The 24,259-nt window shown below is 41.1% G+C and overlaps 1 protein-coding gene across 1 annotated transcript; it reads left to right on the forward strand.

Moving 5' to 3' along the window:
* Positions 1-9,951: 9,951 nt before the first annotated feature.
* On the forward strand, positions 9,952-24,259 carry LOC115379545 (leucine-rich repeat-containing protein 70-like). The gene is made up of 4 exons (XM_030080251.1): positions 9,952-9,956; positions 10,134-11,144; positions 13,949-13,968; positions 24,216-24,259. The coding sequence occupies exons 1-4, from the start codon at positions 9,952-9,954 to the stop codon at positions 24,257-24,259; spliced, it is 1,080 nt and encodes a 359-aa protein (XP_029936111.1).

Here is a 24,259-nt window from a genome sequence, read left to right on the forward strand (position 1 = left end):
CGTGGGACTAATTGTTTTTGCACTTGGGTGTTTTAAAATGGCATCTGATTAAAGCGTGCCACCATTAAAGCGCTGAAGATTGCGGAGCTATTCATCACGTTGAAGTTGGGCTTCATTGCATTCTTTATCATTTTCAACAGGTTCATTTGATTTAGAATAAAGAACGGGCTTTTACTGGAGCTGGAAATAGGCTCAGCAATATTGTAGAAGGCAAGTAATTACACCCTTGGTCATAATTTCATGTTCACTCCGGTGTCAGAAAAACATATAAACCCACTTACAGAGGCCAGGAAGGGGAAGGAGATGGTGCAGGTTTATGGATGCGGGTAGAAAGTGAGATAGAGGGAGACAAAGAGAAGGAGTGAGTGAGAAGCAGCGACTGCGGCTTCCATGACAAGATAACAAATGTTATCTCTGGACCATTAATTTATCAATACTTTGCAACTGCTGAGAGCAAGTAGATGAAATGCCGAATAATGCATCCTTTAAGGCCGCCCGGCAAAAATGCATATCAATTGTATGCCATCAACCAGGCTTTTTTCTTTTTTCTGCAGCCTGCACGAGGGAAATTACATGGCGTTAAGAAGTGGTAAGATTTGTCCGTCCACTCCTCGAGCTGATGCGGCCCCGGTGACATCAGGGCGATGTTTGGTGACGGTTTGGACGGACACAAACACTGGCAAGGTGATTTTTATGCTCCGTTAAATGAACGCTGATAGTTTTGCTCTGAATTGAATAGCTTTTTTGTGTACTCTGCTGTATTTCTGCCTCTGAAATCAATAGTTTTACCACTGATTTCAAATAAACATACACACTAATTAACTATGTTTTTACTTTAATTTATATATTTCACTTCATTGTAAGTTATAAATCAAAAATCCATTTCTCAGTCATACATTTGGCAGAATTCTGGCTTCACTGTGTTTATAATCATGTTTATTTGTTTAATTAGTTGGTTATGTACTTTTCTTTATTAAAATTATTTTCTTTGAACTTTTGTCTTAGGTGTTAGGTTGCTCATTCATTTAAAATTGCATATGTAGTTTAATAATGTTTTGTAAAAATGTAACTCCATGCCTTTGTATATACAGTACCCCAGTGTGTGTATATATGGTGGACATGGGTATACTTTTTTACATATGCTCATTTTCTTATATCTGTATTTATTCTTGTAATATTTCTGTAGAAATAATGCACATATTCATACATAATGCACATACTTTTTTACAAGTATGTGTTAATGCACGTTTACTGATAGTACACTTTAGTAGTACACTCATGCACATTTTTTTTTTATATTATTTCTTTTTTATCTCTTTATGATTTCACTTATGCCTCTAATTGAATTCTTCTGTTGAGAATTTGAGCAACTACAACTGACCCAATTTCCCCTCTGAGTTCAATAAAATATTTCTGATTTTACTCCAGGTCCATTTTAGACAAAACTATTTTCTCTATTTGATATCCATCCCTAATCGGTAATTTTCCATTTTTATTCAGTAATTTTGAATCTGCTTCGGTAAAAAAGTTCAGAAGCAGAGCTCCTTCTGTTTGAAGGATATGGATGGATCACATATTTTAGCATTTTTTTTTTCCAGCCGTGGCCGTGTGTATACCTTTATGAAAACGCCCCTTCCCCAGCTGGAAATGTGACAGGGTGACAAAATGACATCTGTCCCCTCTGGAGGGAGACCCATCAGTTTTGCTCAGGTATTTTTAGCCACTGAGATCAGCCCTGGGCTCTACCAGAGGAGTGAAAACAAGCGAGTCCCAGCATGCAGAGAAACATCTGTTCAGTAACCCCCTCCCTCCAATCCACTGGTGTTGAAATGACTTTAGAGTATGAACAGACTAGAGAATATGAGCATGGTTAATAACAAAAAAGGGTAAGGGGATATTGGATATATGGCCAATATGCATGGAATAATGCAACATCTCCTCTCCTCTTGCACGTGTTGATGATATTTCCAACATCCACACCTCATTTTCACACTGTATTTTCAGCTGTTTCTATAATGTGAAACCCATCTGTTTGTCATATAATGTTCGCTTTGTTGCATAATATCAGTATCAATTTAGTGATGATATCTCACCGTGTGTGTGTGTGGGTGTGTGTGTGTGTAGACACAACTTTGTAGGCTTGTGATCTCTTACACCACACCTATTCTAGCATGTACAAAAAAAGCAATAAAATTCATGCGGAGTGCGAATGTATTCTCTCTCTCTTGCTGTATATTTCAGTGCAAAGTATAAATGAATGGATTTTGATTGCCGGTAAGGTGAAGTATGTTGGTGAGATATGCTTGACATAAAAAGGTTTGATTAATTTAATACTTTTGAAGCAGCTCATATTAATATATATCATATATTAGCAAGCCAGACATGCAACAGCCATAAGTTTAGCTTTAGCTGTCTAACTTGTGTTGGCTAAGTTGCTGTTGCTGCTGTGTCTGTTGTGTTCACGTCAAGTGGAACAGTGGAAACGAGGTTTGGTAGTAGATTTGGTGGATGACCGTAGGATGAACATATTTTCAAACCACATAACTGCATGCACCTTCATGCACGTGCACATGTATGCACTAATGCACGCACCATAGGCGTTTTCATCAAGACGGAGGACAATTATTTCAGCACTAAGCACGCCTACCGAGCCCCTTTCGATAGATAGATAGATAGATAGATATACTTTATTGATCCCAACCAGGGAAATTCTGGTGTTCCAGCACCAACAGTAGAAACATATAATAAAGTTAAATAAAATAGAATAAAAGCTAAATATATACAATAAAGACTATAAAGGCTAAAAACTAAAAATATACAATAAGGGCTAACCTAAGGAAAAGAGATATGAGATGTGAAATATACAGGTGGTAATGAAAATGAAATATACAGATGGAATTGAAGTATATACATGATTGTATAGATAAGGAGAGTTAGCATGAAACCCCGAAACCAAGAACCAAGTGGCAGAACCCGACGCCCGGTACTGGGATTCAGGAACTAACCGACTTGATTCGACCTCTTACGGAATCACCACCTCCCCTCCACCACCAAGGACATCATCTAGGACGAAAAAATTGTTTTGTCTTCCGAAATCCACCAAAACATAGTTGAAAACTGTAAAACAACTCTAGTAAACACAAAACACAAAGATTACATTGGTATAAGATAGCAAATGTACTCATCGTCACATAGTGTAGCTTTTTGAAACAAATCACAAGGCATTTGTCAGGGTGCACAAGACGCTGTCAGCTACCTCTGCAGCTGTTTCAACCCCGGCGTCATCAGATTCATTTTTTATGTATAGCTTGTTTCTGTTTGTTTAAAAATGTCAGAACAAAGACACCCATAAAGTGTTTGTAGAGCAAGACGTTCCTGTCGGGATCTGCCTGCAAAATGTGTGTTGAAGGTGATGTCCCCTGGTTTCCGAGGGTCGTACCGTCAAACGAAGAGGTCAGATTGCGTCGACCCTGGCACCGATAGAAAAACGTCCCTAATTTTTGATATATAACATGTATTTGGTGCGAAATACTGGGACAGTTTCATACTGAATGCTGAAAACTGGAACATTTTAGTGTTTTACAGATATTTGTTGGCACACCCAGCTTGAAACCGGGACATGTGGTCACCGTCAACAGAGGAGTCCGCAGGAGTGTTTCCTAAAGTAGGGTTACATAACGAATGTTTGTCGCTAGCTCACCCACTAGCGATAAGACTACTTGGTTAAGGTTGGGGAAAAGTCACGGTTAAGTTTGGGAAACATTGGCTAATGTTTGCTGATGGAAGGGAGAGTACTGTTGACTGACCCATGTGCCACCTCACCTGCCTCCTTACCTGGATTTTGCCCCTTAATACTACATTGTTGATATTCTCAGCGCTGGTAGAGGTAATTTAACTTTAAAACATAACTATAGGTCATAATAACATGATGTTTTTTTGGTGGATGACAGTCTCCAAAAATCCTGTAAGGTGATGTCAGTAAACTGCACACAGCACACTCGTGTTTAGCAGCCTAGCCAGTCTGTGAGGCTTTATCCCAAAGGGTACCAAAGCAATGAGAGAGCTAAACGATCTGAATTTGGTGAGTGTAGTTTTCTCTGGAAGCAGCACTGATACGCTGCTTGGTTTTAACTCTTAACTTTAAATTTTAATCTGTCGCCTCCTGCTCCCACCAGTGACCATCCTGACACCAGAATTTAATTTGGTGACACTACATCGTCTCAATTAGTGGGAGCGGGACGCTCTTCTTTGCTGCAGCCCCGCTTTGTGATTTAGGCTGATTAGACAGCTGTATTTGTACATTTAAAATGAGATTACTATAATTTAAATCTAAGTCTTGCCAAGTGTAGCTTTAAAGACCCAGTTGCAGTGATGTAAAACTTGGCCATTAAATTTCCTGAGGGGGTGGGGAGGTTCAACCAGGCTGATAGGACAGATGAGATTTTTACATAAAATCCTGGACTAGTGCAGTTTTAAGATGATGCAGGAGGGCCCGGCGCTGTGTAATTTGCAAGCCTGAGTTCTCATTCTTAGTCAAAGGGAAACAGGGCCAGTATGATAATGCCAGCACTCACACAGGAAGGTGAGCGGCACCACGGAGGGCTGGGCTGCAGCTTGTCAATCAGGCAGCTGACTGTTCGCTTCCAGTTCTTTGTTCTTCGGGCTGACGTAAAAGGCACCTTCCATGCTCATCTCTTGCAAGTCCTTGAGAGCGAATGGAGGAGTCCTCTTCACATTCTGCCTCAGTGAAGAGCCGCGGTGCCGGAGAATGGCTAAGAAAAACCCTCCTGCCATCACAATTGTAAGTGGAAAGACAGGAATGATGTCATTCATCTTATGATCTCGCTGCTCCACAAGTATAAGGACAGCTCATAAGAGAGGAGGACACGAGGTAACGATAAGGAAATAACTTGGAAATTACATTTGCCGTATGCGATCATTTATAGCAGTCACACAATAATAAGGGAAATTTCTATTCACTCACATCGTTGTCATCGGCAGATTGATCAAGAACTTATAAATGCAAATTCAGGCTGCAAGCGTAGATTACCAGGCGCGTTAATTAACTCTAGATTTCCACACATGCAGCACATATACAGGTCTGTGTCAGGCACAGGCGCTCTGTCTAGCCACTCCAAGTTTTCTTCATTTGCACTCTAACACTTGTGCTGAAAAGAACTGCAACATTCTGCACCATTGATTTTAATGAGCTTAGCTTTGGATATTTTCTGTCTTGAAGCAAAACAGTTGCTAGAGAAAATATGTCTTCACTTTCACACTATTTATTTATTTATTTTTTTTTATTTTTTTTTTTTTTCCAGAAAAGGCCCAGACAACATATTGATTAGTCATCCTTTGAAAATGTGCAATAAAAAAAAAAAAGTGTCACAATGCAATGATTTTTTTTTTTTTTTTTTTCCTGTCAAAGCAACAAAGAAGCTAACAGACTGACGGCATAGTGGGCTGCAAGAGACTCGGTTACATTTTGGAACTGGCCCACGGTTTGGTGTTTCTCACAATGGAGCCGCTAGATTTATTCAACTCCCCTGCCAATGTGCTGCACATCCTGCAGAGCTCTATCTCAACACGCCGGTCTTTCCCTAGCACCACATCTCTACTGTACGCAACAGCCACACAACAGTGACTAATGCATAAATGCAGAGAGAAAAATGTTGTAACTCTCAATCATTTATGGCCTTGTTTCAAAGACTTTTGACACGGGAGGAGGCAGAAGATGCTCAAGGTTTAAATCATTGATTTGGGGGGGGGAGAAAAAAAAATAATACAGACCTGAGAGGTAAATAAATAGACTCCATAAAACTTTACGACGTTTGACATAGAGAAGATAAATGCCAGGATAGAGAACACCACTGCGGCTTCTTTTTTTTTATTCAAACCGAAGCAAAAATCCTCCGAGAAAGGGGGCAAATGCTTGAGGCCAAAGGCTGCGGGGTGTGAATCTTGCGCTCATTGTTCCTTACAATCAATTCTCATCTGATTAACAGGTTAAGGTTACACTGTGCTCTTACCTTAGGTTTTATTGATGCTGCCTGGCCTTGTCTGACTAGCAGCTGGCTCTTTATTAATATCAATACTACGCCTACAAGCTGTTTAAATTGCAGCAAAACTCTTCAGGCACATGTCTTCTGGAGAGAAGAACACTTTCAAGAGTCAGATATGGCAAAAACACAGCATGTTTACACGCTCAAGGACGCAGATGATCACAAACACCGGCATTTCATGGTGAACATGCACTGAAACACGAGCCACCGTGTAGCCTCATGACGTGTCAGAGAGAACACAAGTACAGGAGGACCTTTCACTCAAATATCTCGAGCTCGACCACAGCAGCATCTAAAGGGCCGGAGGTGACAGATTATCAATACCCTATTATATGACCTGTCAGGAGATATGACAGAGAGTTCTGCCACCGTGTCAGGTCACAACAATCTGAAGGCATATCATTCATTGTTCATTTTTACAGTTAGCAGTCGACAATCATGGCTTATGTTGGTGTCTGTCAGTGCTTAAGGTTGTAGCAGTCTCCAAATGGCTTTAATTCGCATGCTTTTTGATAGCCACACATTGGGAAAAGTAACTGTGCTCTTCCCTGTATTATCACAGTTGCCTGATGCACAGCAGTGCTCGGGTCATGTTAGAAATGCAGTGCCTTGGCTGGGTGTGAATGTGCCATCACTACATATGGAGGACTCTAAATATTGTCTTAATTTCCTGCCCATAGGCGCGCCACAACCCTGTGTAGCAAACAACAGCAAATATGAAAAAGAAAAAAAAAAAAAAACATCACCTGTTCACACCAATTAATTTGGAGCTTGTGTTTTGCCTTTAAATGGTGTTATTCAGAGGAACACCATGCCCAGAGCTGTGTGCTGTCAAAACAATACCCTACCTTGGACAATGCCCTTACCCGGTGTTAATCCAGATAGCAACAGTGCCATCTGGTGGCTGGAGTCTGAAGCCAAGTATGATCCCATCTCATCAGCCCACTTTTCAGTCTCATGCAAACGAAAGCCTGAATAAGACATGAAGAAATGATTTAATTGAGCGGTTATGATGAGGGTGGTAAAATGAATGGTAATTACTTAGATTAGCCTTGTTGATTACTATGACATCCCTTTCCCTTTCCCCTCCTGGTCTGGTTTGATATTCCAGGCTCATCGGCTCCCATGGCATTCAGCGGCAGCCACAGCTCACTGCGGCTGAGTAATGAACCTCAGCACCAATAATATTTCCTCAGCTTCATCACCGAGTTGCTGCGGGGCTTCCGAAGGCAACTTTATGGAACAAAATTTGCTTCCTGGCTCAACATCCATGTACTTTTATTCTGTTCTATTCTGTTTTATTATTTATTCCTCGGGAAGCTGTGACTTTCAGATGTGAGTATAAAGTCTGTGGTTTGGGAAAGTCACTTCCCTAGTGTGAAAAATTATTAGATGTGGATCATCAGTGAACACTGAACAGAATGCTCCTCTGATGCTGATGGAATAAAATAAATCTATTCACTCAACATGATAGGTACTATCATCCTACTCCATTCTGTTTTTCTCAAAACTTTAAAAGTAAATTGAGATTAAAGGAATACTCCACCATTTTGGGCGTTTCTCTGACTTCCCCAGACTGAAACAAGATGTTCGATGCCATTTTCACCTCATCCAGTGGTTCGACTCCTACATGGGTTGCATTTTGTGTTAGCTTAGCATAATGACTTGAAGTCTATGGGAGTCATTAGCCTAGCTCCATGAAAGTGAAAAAATAAACCTTACAGCAACTCTGAAACTGTCTTATTGATGTATCATGATGTATCATGTATATTTGAAATACATGATACGTTCTTGCAGCATTCATGTAACAAACAAACATTCTTGTTACAATCTTGTAATAAAAAAAGAGTAATTTCAGCATAAGTTTGAAGTTGAAACTATAACCGCTGAGCACATTTATCCTTCCATCCATGTATGTATAGATAGATCCGGCACAAATTAACACCTGAAATGACTCTCATTCTTTTTGTTTTCAACTCCCAGGCTGGTAAAAGGGTATTTGGCCCAAAACGTTGGAGTTTTCCTTAAAGTTAAAGTGGCTGGGTTGGTAAAAGAGTCTATTGAAGTAACTCTATTGAAGAGTTCTGGATGGGTTCACGCTCAGGTCCTCAGACTGGCAGCCCAAACCCCCCAGATCAGCAGGTCAGAACTCAGGCAGCAATCACAGCGAGTCTAGTTTTGTGATCTACACGAAATGACAGCCCAGACATCTCCTCAAGTCCATTCCCGTCTGCCGACACAGTACCTCGCTCTCCTCTCTATTCATGTGTACTGATGGACTGTGTGATCGTTTCTTTCTTCGTACGAGGCTGGGCGTCTGAGGTTCCTGTAATGTGCTGCTCTTTGTTGTTGTTTTTATTCTCTTTTTATGGCTTTGGTGTTGCAGCTTTGATGTCCATGAAATTCCCTACAGGGACAGTAAAGTTCTTACCGTTGCGTACCTTTTCTCACCTTAGCTTACCTTTCCTTAATGCACTGTCATTTACCTTACTTTACCTTATCGCTTGCCTACCTTGCGGTCTCTTACCTTATATTACCTTATCATCTCATGTTACCATAAAACCAAGGGGATTGCAGGGAACTCTGGCGTCTCTTGACAATCTGTCACATACCCACCTCACACCTGTGCCTGAAAGTCTTACAGACAGGAGTTTTAGTTTTACAAACATTTATCAGAGGCAGAGCTGTGGAAACATAAATAATCTCCATGGTTGAGCTAAATCTCAATGGGTGACGTCAATGAGCCACATGTTTTTTTTAAAGAATAACTAACTTCCAAACCCAAATTTCTGTGAAGCATGACCTCTAATGATGAAAAGTAGATGGTGACTGATGGTGACTCTTTGGTGACTGATGATGTCACCACACCTCCCGCCGAAGACCAGGCACCTTATCTTTCATCATTAGAGGCCTTCACTAAGATTTGGGTGAGCAGTTTTATTCATTTTTAAATAACTCACAAACATTAATGACAAAGCAACAAATGCAAAATCTAATGGTCTTGAGAATATCATGGTTCTGAGGGGGTACAGGTGAGCCAACAAGCTTACTTAGATAGCAAGCCTAGCATGGCTCGTTTGAGCATGGAAAATCCAACTAGCTAACTTAGATAACACAGCATTGCTTAATTGTACTCTTTCAGTTGAGTTAGACTTCATATTATCTGCCTCTTCTGTTTTTCACATGACTTTTCCATTGTACATCAATCTAAAAGATAAAATGTGTGTCATTGGCTCCACCCATTGAGGTTTAAACGAACCAGTCAGATTATTTCTGCCTCCACAGCGGCGCTACCTCTGAGAAATGGCTATAGAGCTAAAACTCCATAGTACTAAGGGATTCCCCCTTTGGTCCCCCAGCAGGAGCACCCCAGATTAGAGGTAAGCCTTTCTGGATACTGTACGATCTTCTCCCCTCCAGAGTCCATATCCTCCATCTTTCTCCTGGCGCAGACTCATCCCCCATTAGTTCGATGTGACCGCACCACGCTGCTATGCTGTGAATTATTCACACCGTCATTGTCTGAGCGGCCCTCACCTAGCTATCAGCAGATGCTCTGGTAGTGGGAGTGCAAGCAGACGACCCCTTTTCAACTCCTGACAGGCGCCTGGCCTTGCCTGTCTGTTACCTGTCTGGGCTGAGTGTATCACAACAGAGACGGCTACAACAGGTAAGACTTGAATTCTCATATTGCTGTGCTCAGAGTAAGCTATCTGTGCCATTAGCACATACATACAGTTGACAAACAGTCATTCACACAAGTACCCCGAAGTTTAGACAGCTGTTGTTAACACTGGAAGAGGAGATAAGTGATGTATATCACAGCTTTTTGAGCTTCCTGAATCTTAAATGCAGGCAACAGTTTGTGTAGGATGTACGCTGCGGAAACATGAGGTGGGTTTATGCAAATGTCTAGCTAAGGTTCAAAAGTGCATAGGAGTGGTTTCATTTCTGGCTTTCGGTCGATTTGTACTATAAAACCTGACGAATAGAATAGAGGTGTTAATATAACACAAACAGACACTTTAAGATGCTGTGTAACACATGCACTTTTCTCTCTTTTTTTCCCAGAGACATGATTGCCTTCCCCTATTGGTTGCTTTTCTTTCAGTATGCTTTCATGCCTCTATCTAGGGCAGTTAGAGCTTGTTACAAGGAATGTAACTGTCTCCCAGACATAAAATATGTCAACTGTTCAGATGGGAATTTCTCCACTGCTGTCAGCAACTTCCCGTTCAACACAGAGTATTTAGACCTGTCCAAGAACATTTTGACAGACCTCCCCCCGGGCTCCTTTGGGGCTCTTTGGGGCCTAAAGGTGTTGCTGTTGAAAGAGAATAACATCACCTCTGTGGCTGACAGAGCTTTCATCAACCTCCAGAGCTTACAAAAGCTGGACCTGAGTCATAACCACCTCTCCTCCCTGGGGGATGGCTTCTCCCTGGGCCTGGATTCCCTGACTGAGCTGTTGCTGGCCCACAATTACCTCACTGTCCTAGAAACCAGAACTTTCCAGAACTTGGACAGTCTTGTGAAGCTGGATTTGAGCGCGAATCTCATCCGGCAGGTCAAACCAAGAGCTTTGAGCAGCATGACGGCGCTGCGCCGCCTCTGCTTGGACAGGAACCAGCTCACTACCCTGGATTTGGACTACTTTTCCACCCTGCGCTCCCTGGAGGTGCTGGAGTTACGAAGGAACCAAATCAGCATCGCCGTACCAGGGGTCTTCACTCCACTCTGCAACCTGGCCCTGCTTGACCTCGCCTTCAACCAGCTGTCCAAGCTGCATTTCAAAACCTTCCAGAGCATCTGCACCTCAAGTGTCCATGTCCTCCTGGAGGGCAACCCCTGGGAGTGTGACTGTGATTTGCAGAGGGTTTTCAAGAAGCTGTCCAGTATCCGCCGACTATTTCTGGACGACTACAAGAATCTGACGTGCAGAGAACCCTCTGAGTTAAAGGGTAGTTTGATGGTGGAAGTGGATGATGAACTTTGTGTAGGTGAGACTGTGATTGTTCTATTTTTGACCTTCACAGTTGTGATAACAGTGGTAGCTGCCGTTGTCGTGGGGGAAAAGAATAAGCAAGGCAGTCCAGCAAAGGACTGGATAGAGGAGAGTGTGGGGCTGGAGGCTTACTGAGATAATTAGGACCCTGCCATTTACATGACAGCATAATGAAGGGCCTGTCAGAAAGACTGTAAGCTAATCACCTCCATACAGTTTGTACAAATTTCCCTAATTTCACTTTTTTTTTCTTAAGTCTGCGACTATATAGAGGTGAGAATCTATATGAATAATTTCTGAAAACTCACGAAAGGCAAAAAAATGTATTTTGAACAACTTTCTGCAGAAATAGCCATGATAACAGACGTGGCGTAAGCAATAGGGGGTTGTTTTGTCAGCTTGCCACTATTAGCAGTTTGGTGAGTGCTTCTCCACTCACCATATGGCTGCGTCTTTGTAGAACAATCACTGACAGCAGCATGGAGGAAGAGGGCAGTTTGTATAGCACAATGGTGTAGATAATTGTCAAAATCCCACCATGCATATTTCATGCCATTATATAACCTGCTTTCAGCTCAAATTGGCATTGATAAGAATTAGCTGCCAATGACTTTGACATCAGAGCATGAAACCGAGAAGCGGGAGAGTGTTTCAAGACAGCACAGATAAGCGGCAGTGGGTGTAAAATAGTTTTAATATAATATAGCTTTAAAACAATCTAATTTTCTCGATATATTATGTTTATGGTAATGTCAAAGCCATTCATCACACTGTATTGTACTTTATCATTTGGAGCACATAAATGCTACAAGTTCCTCTGTGGTCAGTGCACACAGAGAGGTTAATTAATGAATAAATGTATTTTTTTTTTTTTTTATTATTATTATTATTATTAAGTTATTTATTCGTCAACAAGTTCTCTGACCTTTTCCCCACCAAGCTTCTAGTTGTTTTATGTTCTTATTAGACTGTTGTTAGTCTGGTGCTACATGTGAATTATTTATTTTGCTCCACTTGAGGCTACATGCTTTATCATCATGCCCCATATCCCTGTTACCAACTGGTGGTAGATGGCTTCAATCCAGCATGCCTCCCAGCTCTACATTACCTCTTGGAGTGTGGTCAAAGTAATTAATGCTGCTAATCCAGAAGTAATTATCGTTAATGGCTATTGATTTTGCGGAGCCCTGAGATTGACATCACGTGGAAATTAAATTAACAATTACAACCTGGAGTATCTAATGAATGAGATGCTGATCATATCAATCAATTGAGCCACAGTGTTTGTTTATTAAAATAGAGATTGTGTATGAGAGTGAACGGCAAAAACCCGCAGTCAAATAAACCAGTGGTTTCTGTTGGCTGAACAGGGCTGTAATCTTATTCATATCACTGTGATATTAGTTTATTGAATGAAACATGCAGCTTGAGTTTTATCATATGCAGCAGGAAAGTACCAATTTGGAGAGCTGAAAGCTTGAAGGACTGCACATCAAGGTTGATGTATTGGATTTCAGTTCACAGTAGAGGGCACTATGAATAAACCAAAGACCTGCGTTCATGCCTGAATGAAATATCTCTCTGTACTAAGTCATTACTCTTTGGGTGCACTGCAAATTAATACCACTAGAGGGCAGTATATTATTAGTTTCTGACAGAGAGCTGATCCATGTCTTAGACTACTCACTAAAGACAGTTATTTGTTTATTTTTTCCAAACATTATAGATGATTAACACTGGCTGATTTTCCAGTTTTGCAATTTGCTCTTCGCTCTTACTTCTATTGCTGTGAACACGTTCCAATAAATAAAAATGTCATCTCTCCCACGTAGGTCTCTCTGTTACATACCATTTTATTTTCCCAACCTCATTGTGTAACAGGTTTTGTTGCAGCTGTTTTGAAATTCCAGGATTCAGAGGAGGTTATTTCTCGCTAACACACCCTGGCACTGCATTACATTGCAAGAGGTTTAGGCACTGACTAATCCACTTTTATTGATTGAATAATTAATCGCAAGACGTTTAGGGCATTAATTAATCCACTTACCAATGATTATGGGTCATTTGCATACACATCAATTAAAGATTGAAAAATAAGCTAAAAACACAGCACAATACAAGCAGACAACAGGCACAACAATTGCTGTCAACCCTTTGTAACGCGGTTTCCCTGGTTTGACCACAAGATGAGGTGAGGATGCAGACAAGGGAAATGCACAACACAGTGGGGCAGTTCGTGGCACCGAGCAGCATATTAAAGACTTGCTCAGAGGTTTCCATGCTGTTTCTGGAGGCACATCAAGGACGTGCAGTAAAATGCCATTAATAGTCAGTGAAGTGCACAGCATAGCCTTCTACCATTCAGCTGAGCCCTGGTTTACCCTCGGAAAAAGCCTTGTTTTGCTGTGACCCGAGGATACCAAGTGTTTCACGGGGATGCTGGCCCACGTTGCCTTCAGTGTTTTCCTCACTCGTGTCAAGTTGGTGGGTGGTGACCCTCCAACTCTGAATGTCTCATATCAGCTGATCCCACAGGTGCTCAATTGGATTAGATCTGGTGAATAAGCAGGCCGCCGCAGCCACTGCCATGTTTGTCGACCCATTCCTGGATAATCTCTGCCTTCTGACGTGAAGCATTATTCTGCTGAAAGTGCCCGCTCACCCGGGGCTGTGCCGTCCAAGCCCGGTCTCGACAGCCATCCTCTGATACCTTGGACCCGTCTCAGTCAGTCTCCGGTCTATTTTGACTCCGAGCTGTTTCGGTTTCCGGTACTTTTCAGTGTTGTCTCATCATATTTGTGTCTAAAAATACAAAAACAGGTCATGTTATTGATGTTTAGTTTTTTTCCTTCCACCCATGTTGCAACATATTTCAGCCAAGCCAAAAAAAAAAAAAACAAAGTATTGTTATTCCAGATATTTGCATGGTTATATATAACCTCCCCATCACGTTTCTGTTAAATAATTAACTAACTTACACCTTTACAGTGTTATTTGCTTATTGTGTCCCTGGTCTTGACTCAATCTCACACATATTAAACACTGTGCAGATGTAAAACTAGAAAATTGTTTGTATTCAAAATTGGAAACATGCGTCCACAGCCTTTTTGTTAGGCTAATAAAACCCAGCTTGTTCGGATAAATTCTCAAATAAATCTCAAATACAGCCCTGCCATGCACACTTCTGCCATGAGGGGATGTGCATTATTTGCAAATATGATCAGTGTCCTGTGGCTTTCAAATATTGGTACTCTTTCATCAGTGGCCCAGTGATTACCAAGAAAATATACTCAGCCTGCAATGTTCGTCTGTATCATGATGGATTTATTCATCTGTCATTTTCTTCATCCTATCAGTGTGAAATGACAACAAGCAGATAAGAAGTATTGCTGACAGGGTTGACTCTAACCCTAAAACAATGAGCTTTGAAGTTTCTCACATGCTCGAACTACTGCCCATGAATATTACTGACATAATTAGCTCACAGGTATATTAATTTTTTTACTTGTATACCCCACCTCTGAATCGCCCATGTAATTAAACATCTCAAGCCAAAAAAACCCTCCTATTTAGTGGGTGCTTTAGGGTGACTGCAGGGTAATGGGTAATGGGTGTAATATGTAATGGGCAAAATCAATGAGTGATTATAGCTGCCAGCAGAATTCACCTGATTAACCAGCATCTTTGACAGAGCAAGTGATCCTAGCATTTTGTACACAGTGTACGACTGCAACTACAACAGATTATCCCATTAATCCAGATCAGTGAACCTTGTGAACAGCTTCATTCAGATTGCATAAAACAGAAAAATGACTCCAAAATGTCAGCAGACAATTGCAAGCCCACATTAATCTGCGGCAGTCTCTGTGGACATTGGTTTTTACCAAAGCTCATAATTAGCCCACTTATAGCTTTAAATGTGATTTATTTGGCAGTAAGCAGGCCCTTTCTCATTTGTTAGCATAATGAACAGCCACCCGACTCAGCAGAATCTCACCAAACAGAGTCTACGATTAATTGAGTTTCCCTTTTTGAGTCCAAAGGGTCAAAGCACTGGGTGAAAGCAACACCCTATGAAGCCTGGCCAAACTCATTTTATTTAAAGACCGTAATTCTCCTTGTGCAGTGACACTCTGAGCCAGCAAGCGTGGCCCTGTCTCAGCACTTGGATAAGGCCTGGGGACTGCCAACTTAATTCACAGAAGTGCCGTGGCCTCTATCAAAGCGTGACCCTCGGAGCACTGCGAGCCATCTTTTCTAGCCACTATTAACTGTTTGCTGTACCACTCCTGCATCTGGTGTGTGCACGCACATAGACACACACACACACACACTTCAAAAAATAATCTTTGCTTAAATGTGGTTGGTGCTGAAACTCTTGTGTGTGGATTTCTTTCATCAAAACTTTATTACTCCTGTTCAGAAATCTAATATCTGAACGTAGTGTATGTCCGTATACCGTATACCACGGAAATGCTGTCATGTACAATATGTTACATAGAGTCATGAATATTTATATCCTTACAACGTATGTGTCATAACCTATATAGCCTACAGTATGTGCATAAAAAAAGAAAGAAAAAACATAAGTAAATAGCCTATGTGTGTGTGCAAATGAAAATGAACATATAGACAGATATCAAAAAATGAAAATGTTCAATTTTCATTTTCATGTGCATTTGTTACATATATGGGTATTTACTGTAATATGGATATCTATGATTATGGATATCACTCAGTGTCCACTTTATCAGCTCCACCTGTCCAGTCTAATGAAGTTCAATGCAGCAGCTCTGCCTTAAATTCTACCTTTTAAGAAAGTTTAGAACATTATGTTATGTTATAATGTTATGTTCAGTTTTTGCTGATATTGTGGAGAATGTGTAATTTTAATTCTGTGTTTATTATTGAGGTTGTTGTTTGCAGAGCTCTTGTATTGAACTCCATTATATTGAGAGGTGTTTCTGATTTTTTGTCCTCCCTATTTATACACAAAGAGGTGGGACAGAATAGTGGAAACAGCTGTCAGTAAAATGCAGTCCAGTCCAGCAGCAGCACTAACTATGAGCTCAATGCCAAACAGAGAAGTGAATGAACACCTCTGTTACTGTGTCTAAAAAGAAAACCTGAGCATTACAGGCATCAGAAAAGTAAACTTCATTAACAGTTGGATTGGATTGGATTGTGCAGGTGGACCTAATAAAGTGGCCACTGAGTTTATGTCATATATGAAAATGCTCTATATATATTTTGCATGAACATATAATGTCCTGTTTTTTGGACCATCAAACTCCAGCATTAAAAAAACTTCATATAAAAATGCCTCTGCTAGATTATTAACCACACCTAGAAAATGACACCACATTACCGCCACTTTCACCTTCACTCACCTCCAACTCACACCAGATCTGACCCAAAATCCACACTTTTCACTTCTCAAACTTCTCAAACTGTTGTGATTTCCAAGTCCTACAACCCATACACCCACATGGGTCGCTTGTTACACCCCCCCAACCCAACCTAACACCCACAGGACTGCCTCTAATGCCACCCAAAGGACTGTTTCGTGGGTGAGCCAGCTGGCGAGCCAAGGTTCACTAGCCACTAATAATAAACCTCTCTAGCCACACAAACACTTGGTTAAGGTTAAATAAAGGTTATTGTTAAACTGAGGGAAAGGTTTGTTGGAATGGTTTTGGTTAGGAAAAGGTCATGGTTGAGGTTATTAGCTGACAGATGCTAATTTTAGGTGCCTAAAAACTAACACTGCTTTCATTCGAGGCAGGATTTGAATTTGGGTCAGCTGAGTGAAAGTCGTGTTGATTGATCCATCCGCCGTCCAACCAACCTCCTCAGGCAGCCTTTGTCCCTCCCTTAAAGCCACACTACAGTGTCATTACTCACAGAGCTGCTAGAGGTCGCTGCACTTTAACTACAGGTTGGAATAAGCTGCTGTTCAAACAACATATGCCAGAGAACAGTTTCTGATTTCCTCCAATAACCTGGCAAGGCTCAATAATCTCATTTCTTGTGTGTATGTAAATGTAGGCTACTCACTGTCATACAATAAGCCTTTGCCTTCTCTTAGCACCCACAGTGTCTTCTCACTTTTGTTTAGACAGCATTAACATACAGTAGGAGCCGGCCTTTGGGAATCCAGCCTCAGTTTATCTCCATCATTACATTCACCATGTCTGCCTGCGGTCTGTGTGAATGTGCACATGGGTGAATACTTCTGTTTTGTGTGTATGTGTGTGTGTGTTTGTCTTATCCCCCTCTTTTAAACATCTGCCTCACACAGTGATTTCGCCTGGCAGTGGACGGGACGCTGGGGCTGGCCTGGCTGGCTGGCTGCCGTCCCATCTCCCTGCCTCATCATGTTTCCCTTTCTCTTTGTCCCATCTGTTGTCTTATCTCATCGTCACCGTCCATGTTACTGTCCGTCCTGTTGCTGCATCCTGGCATCTGTCTCACGCTCCGCCGTCCTGGTGGGCGATCCCTCTTTGACTCGGCCCGCTCGAGGTTTCTCCCATTTTGTTCCCTAATACTTTTCGGTAGTTATTTTGACCTCGCTTGGCTCAGTTAGGCAGGCTTTGTTATGTCTTTCCCAGCTTGCTACTTTGTGTCCTTTGTTTTGTCTCCTTGTGTTTTAATTAGTTTCATCCCGGATTGTGTTTTGTGCATGATTGTTACATCTAGTGTGGGTTAGCTCTCTGAAGTCCTTTGAGACATTCTTTATAATGAATGTGTGTATAAATGAACTTGGCTTGACTTACAAACACACACACACACTCACACACTCACAGACATAAGATAAGGACAGATAAGATGGATCTAAATTGATCTTGTAGCGGAAATTAGGTTGTTGCAGTGGCAAAAATACTAAGATAAGACAAAAAAGGAGAAATGCCAGATTAGCCAAGAGATAGAGCATAAAATAAAACAGAAATAACACAAAATGCTCAAATTGATTATTAGGGTTTATGTAAACAACATGACGTGATAATTTCAACATGTAGATGTAATTTAAGGTACAGTCTCAATCTCATTTGCTTACATGAATATGGATTAATAAATATGGAATTTCCTGTGTATATAAATGTATATAAAAACACTACATACTGTATACCTAAATCTATATATGATATAGATATGCAGAATATACATATAGAATTTGTGAATTTACAGTCATATACATGGTGTGCAAATGCACGTTGTTTTATGTGTTTCGTGGTGCGACAGCTTTGCACAATCCGGCTCCGTTCACGAGGTTCGTCACTGTAATCACTCCATCACCTCATTTCTCCCTCTCCCTCCCTCTTTCTCTCTCTCTCTCCTTCATCCCCTGTGTCTCGCTGTGGGAATCCTCTCTGTGAATCCCACAGTGCATCTGACACTCCAATTACGCTAAGCTGTCACTGTCGCCATGGTGAGATGGCTCTCTTTGTTGTTGTTATGGGGGTGCTAATGGCTACCCTCTGTCTGAGGCACTTTAACAGACACATCAATGGGTGAACTATGGAGAGCAGGATTGGTTGGACTGGCTCAGAGAAATAGGGTTCAGCGCCCCTGCTGATGGCAAATTAGGGAGTAAACTGGTTGTTGTTGCTGTTGTGGGCTTCAGTTTTCCACAAGTCGGTTCAGCTCTCACTTCATTCAGCTCGGGGTGTGAATTTTCTTTGAAGACCTGCAAAAAAAAAAAAAAAAAAAAAAACACGTTTATGAGAAAAGGCACTTTACAACCATTCTTATATGGACACTGTATTGCTTTCATGTGAAAATGCAGGTTTAGATTTTGAATTGAATTGTATTCCACAGTCTGATCAGGATCCATACCTGCAAACCTTGAAAGTATACGATTCACTAATTTTAGATACGTACAAGCATACATCTATGAAAATACAGTACAGAAACACACAGTCAGCGGCCACTTTATTAGGTCCACCTGCACAATCTAATCCAATCCAATCCAACTGTTAATAAAGTTTACTTTTCTGATGCCTATAATGCTCAGGTTTTCTTTTTGACACAGTAATAGAGGAGTTTATTCAGTTCTGTGTTTGACACTGAGCTCATAGTTAGTGCTGCTGTTGGACTGGACTGCATTTTACTGAGAGGTGTTTCCACTATTCTGTCCCCCATCTTTGTATATGAATAGAGGGGGACAAAAAATTAGAAACCTGTTGTGTTAGAAAGGTGCAAATTGTGCATTCCCTCTACAACAGAATCCGAATCCGAATCAGAAATACTTTATTGATGCCTGAGAGGAATCAAATTGGGTAAAAATGAAAAGGAAGGATTTAATTTCCCCATTTTCCTTCCTTTTGTCACCAACAATTGATTAAAACCACCAAAAAACTGCCACGGAAGTTTTATGCATTCACCAAATGGCAGCAGATCTTAACATTGTTTTCTCGCCTGCTGCTATAAATACCTGTCTGGATCATCAAAGTGACTTAACCAAATCAGGGAACATGCTGAATCATCCAAATTACATGCAAAACACGAGTTTCCTCACACTTTTTTTCACTGAAGACGTTAGAGATGTTACCATGGAGACCAGCATATTTTACTGGCCCTTCAGCAGCAACATTGATTTTTTTTATGTTGCTGTTTGTAACAAATATAATAAACAGTCAGACTATCCTCTGATGTGATCAGAGGATGGGAGAAATTAAATATGGGGAAATTAAACAACAGGAGAACAGCAGGAGAGCGGCATGAAAATCACAAGTCTATATATCCAGTGCAGAAATTACATTTGCTATGATAAACGCTGAAAACTGACTTCCTGCAAAGCGTCCTGCGGTGCACAGGAGGTGACACTTTTTAGATTTCCGAATCGACGACCAAATCCTGCTTTGCCTTGAAGTATCACCCAATAACCCTCCAGATTTTCACAGCTCATTGTTTTCTTTGTTTTGTCCGACTCCCGATGTCTATAAGAAGTGGATGCATTGCGGGTGTGTTTATAAATTCACATGCAGTGGAATCAGAGAGCTTTCATCGTGCAGTGTCAAGACAGGAAACAGAAACACTGTCACCTCAGTAGCTGGTTAGCTAGCTGCAGCCCTTGCACTGAAATATTTGGACAAACTTATTTCGGTGCCGTCAGCCTTATACAGCGAATTCGGTTAGTAAATGGCTCTCACGTCAACATCCAATTTGTATTTAAAACTCGAAATCTATATTTTTTATAAGCTTTGATATATCCAACTAGAAGCTAGATAACATGGAAGCATGAGCATAAATATTAATTCTATCATGTATGCTTTTTTTTTAACAAGCAAACTAACTCTAGCTATTAAAAAACTGGACATAATTTGTTAAATTAACGGTTTAATAGGGTTAGCTTTTCATAAAGAATGAGCAATGCAAGATCAACTTACTTTGTTGTTCACTTTCTTCACTTTCCAACATTTTACAAGTGTTACTGATGTGAGTTAGGGGTGCAGCGATATTGACCATAACCTCGATAATCAAAAAAGTGAAATAGTAATATCATGTTTATTATATGCATGTGATAATATTGTTCTTGCAGCCCTAACTAAGATAAGCAGTTTGGAAAATGAGTGAATGGTAATATTGTGTGAATGATCCAGCACCTCCCTTCACTTGTGTTTTTAGTGTAATTCATTTGCCAAAAAAAGACAAAATGCACAATCAACAGGGCATTTTTGTATAATTTTCTATAGATATTGCGATAATATCGTTCTCGTCAATTCTTTTGGTTATCATAATCATGAAGTGAAAATGTGTGACAGCCCTCAAGTGACTCTTTCCCGCCTCGACCTTCCTCCTGAGGTAAACGTGGCTTTAGAGGGTCACCTCGTGAATCTGGACGATGAGAGTTTATAGCAACCGACATGGAGGCGCAAATCAGAAATAAACACCACGGCAACAACTGCTTCACACCCACGAGACAAAATAATAACAATAACCACACATTTCATGGATTTCCACTAAGAGGAACAATGCTCCGTTAAGCTTTGCTCACATGTCTCTCCTTCTGGTCGTCTCTGAACAAGCCGCCTTCAAAGCCTCCAACAGCAGACACCAAACTCTCACAGCAATGTCTCCTGGCGATGGGAGATCAATACGGCGACAGCACACACCCCCAGCGAGTACACAGTGATCTAACACGGAGTCAGAGCACATCTGATTTGTCCTCACAGCTGCACTCAGCCAAGCAGGCGGTGGGCCGGGGCCGAGGCCGTCGTGGCTCATTTGGCTGTTTCAAACACACACACTTTTTATTTCAGATGTCTCGATCCACTCACATGCATTTGGGCTGCATTTGCAGATATATGGTGGTGGCAAACTGTCAAATGGAGAAGAAAAGGGAAAACATATTTCCGGAGTCTAAAATATATTTTGAATGACTATCAGCTATGTATAAATATATTTTTGATCATTTTGGTACATCTTCATACACAATTTCTGTTTTTTTCTTTACATCTATCTATGTACATATATGTGTGTAGATAGATAGATAGATAGATAGATAGATAGATAGATAGATAGATAGATATAAACGTAGAGCTTTTGCAAAATAACAATCAATAACAATCAAAAATCCCTGGTAGGCTGATGCACTGGTAATGTGGCTTTTGCGACAACATTTTTGAATTTGGATTCCAAAAGTATGTTATATACAGATTTTTATTTATTTACTTTTATTTATTTATTTATTTAATTTTTTTTTTACTTTTTTGGTGAGGGGAATTTTTACATTATATTTGTCTTTTCTTAACTTTTTTTTTCTTTTTTTATGGTTGTAAAAGTACTTACCATACCAATGTTGTACGTGACTTACATTGTTTCGGTTAAGTAATACAATAAAGCTCAGCCAAAAGAATAAAAATGCATTTTAGTCCTATTGCTCGACAGTTTTCACATGTGAGAGAAAACCAAAATCAGAAGTCGGTAATGCGAGCTGAGAATAAGGCTGCACAAAAATGTTGTCTGTCACAGCTTTCATAAAACTCTCCTGTTTTTCATGTTTTCTAGCTTTCAGAAGGTTACCACCGTAATCCAAATATGTCACCTGTCCCGCCGTAACCTTTTGATCACGGTGAAAAATGACAGCGATCGGGGTGCAGCCGGTGTCTGTGCAGCACAGCGCTCCCTCTCAAATGAAAGGCCGACACACAAGAATGCTGCACTAAGCTTAAAATTACTTTTTCTTCGCCACCAGGAAAAGGTCTGCAACTTTCATGTGTCAGATAGTGCGCTATCAAAGGGAAATGCCCAGAAAGCCACAGTCAGTCCCGGCAGAACTGACACAAAGCTACGGGCTGCATATTGACTCAGGTAGCCCCTGGACAGTCACGTGAAGAGAAAAGGAGGTTGTCACAGCTTGTTCAGCTCCACTAAGCAAACATCTCTCCTCTGAAAAGGCCTTTTCCTCTCCACTATGTGATTCAGTGCCCTGAGCAGAGGAGAAAAGATTGAAAAGCCTTTTGTCAATTGAGAATCCCTTCATTGAGATGAAAGGGGTCAATTGTTGTGGACAAAACCGGAGCTGAAAGGAAGCGTTTGTGATCTCCTCCAGAAACCTGTCCAGGTATTTGACACAAATGTCAGAAGACTGAAAAAGAAACATGCATCTGCACGCCGGACTGATTGTCCCCATATGCTCGTTTAAACAAATGCCCATTGTCAGATTTCCATTGTGGTTTAGGACAAATTCACACTAATCTGTCAAAATCAGACAAGGTTTTCATATCAAACTGTTTTCCACCCACACTAGAGTTTTTAAAAAGTTGGCCATCCATCACCAAATCGCCAAAATTTCTTTAATAATCGTGCGCAGAACACCACTCTGCCCTCCAAGGGGATTCTTTTTCCAGCCGGGATCACATCACGATCATACATTATACGTCCTACATCACAAAACACTTCATTTTCCCTGTTTTCTCTGATTACAACACGGCGTGAAAACCGATGCTTTCACATTTATCCACTTGGGTGAGCCGATGGACAAATAAAAATGGATTTTCAGATTTCTCCTGATTAGTGTGGCCTTGGCCTGAGACAAACAAATACCCACTAATAATTCACATAATGAATGCATCTGTATTTTTTGTTGGACGGCACCCTGTATACGCTGACTGCACACACACACACACACACAGCTAATTCAAAGCACCAACACTCGGCTGCTTTGTGCTAAACTCACTTATTGTGCTGCTGCAGGCCAGTGATTTTGAAACGAGGAAGCAAACTCATTTGGCACAGACACCAAATTAAATACCCTGCCAGTGCAGACTACAGCTGATGTATTATCACAGTCCACCAATACATTAAGAAAATGACTTTTTAAAAATGACCTTTTGGCCCTCGGCTAATATGCAATATTTTACCGAAAGCTTTCAGAGAAGGTCCTCCTGCCGATCACTTATCAACCTGTGCAGCTGTGCAGACGAGGAGTCTGTCTCCTTGTGTCGGCGCTCAATGTGCCTCTCCTTTTTTTTTTTCTTTTTTTTCTCGAGCTGCGGGTGTGACTAACTCCATCAGACCGAGAGGGAGGAAGAGGTCTCGCCACACTGAGGATCATAATAATTGGATGTGCATACAGTCATTCGGTTTGCTGGTGATTGGAAATGCTATTAACTCAGTTGCTTTTATCACCCAAACTTAATCCCATACATAATGTGTGAGAGGTAGAGATGCATAGAAATTGAAGCCATCGGGGTAAACAGCATCTCACGGAGAATAATTTCTGTAAATGGAAAGAGCAAAAAATGGATGGAGTGGCGGTGTGATTGTGTGTATGTGAGTGTTTTAAGTGTATCGGTGTGTTTTTTCTGCCCATGTGTGCAGGAAGGCAGGCAGGCAGGCGTATCCACACAGATGCAAAAGGGAGTGCATGCATGTGTGTGTGTGTGTGTGAGGGTGTGTTTGTGTCTGTGTGGGCGTGAAGGCGGCCCCGTAACCGATCCATACCTCTGTTTGTGACTCTGAACGGGAGAGGAGCGAAGATGCTGGAGCTCTCTCTATCTCCAGTGAGAACACTTGAACTCCAATTTCCTCCGAGACTTGCTATACTTCAGCCAGACCTGTGCTCCGAATGTTAATGCTCAGGGCCGCGCAGCGAGCGACCAGACACTTGTTATATCACCATTTGCTGTGTCTTACATCTACAGAATGGAGTGCTGCTGTGGGAGTGGCGGGGCTTAACGGGGTGTGA

The sequence above is a fragment of the Myripristis murdjan genome, chromosome 21, assembly GCF_902150065.1.
Source record: "Myripristis murdjan chromosome 21, fMyrMur1.1, whole genome shotgun sequence".
NCBI lineage: Eukaryota > Metazoa > Chordata > Actinopteri > Holocentriformes > Holocentridae > Myripristis > Myripristis murdjan.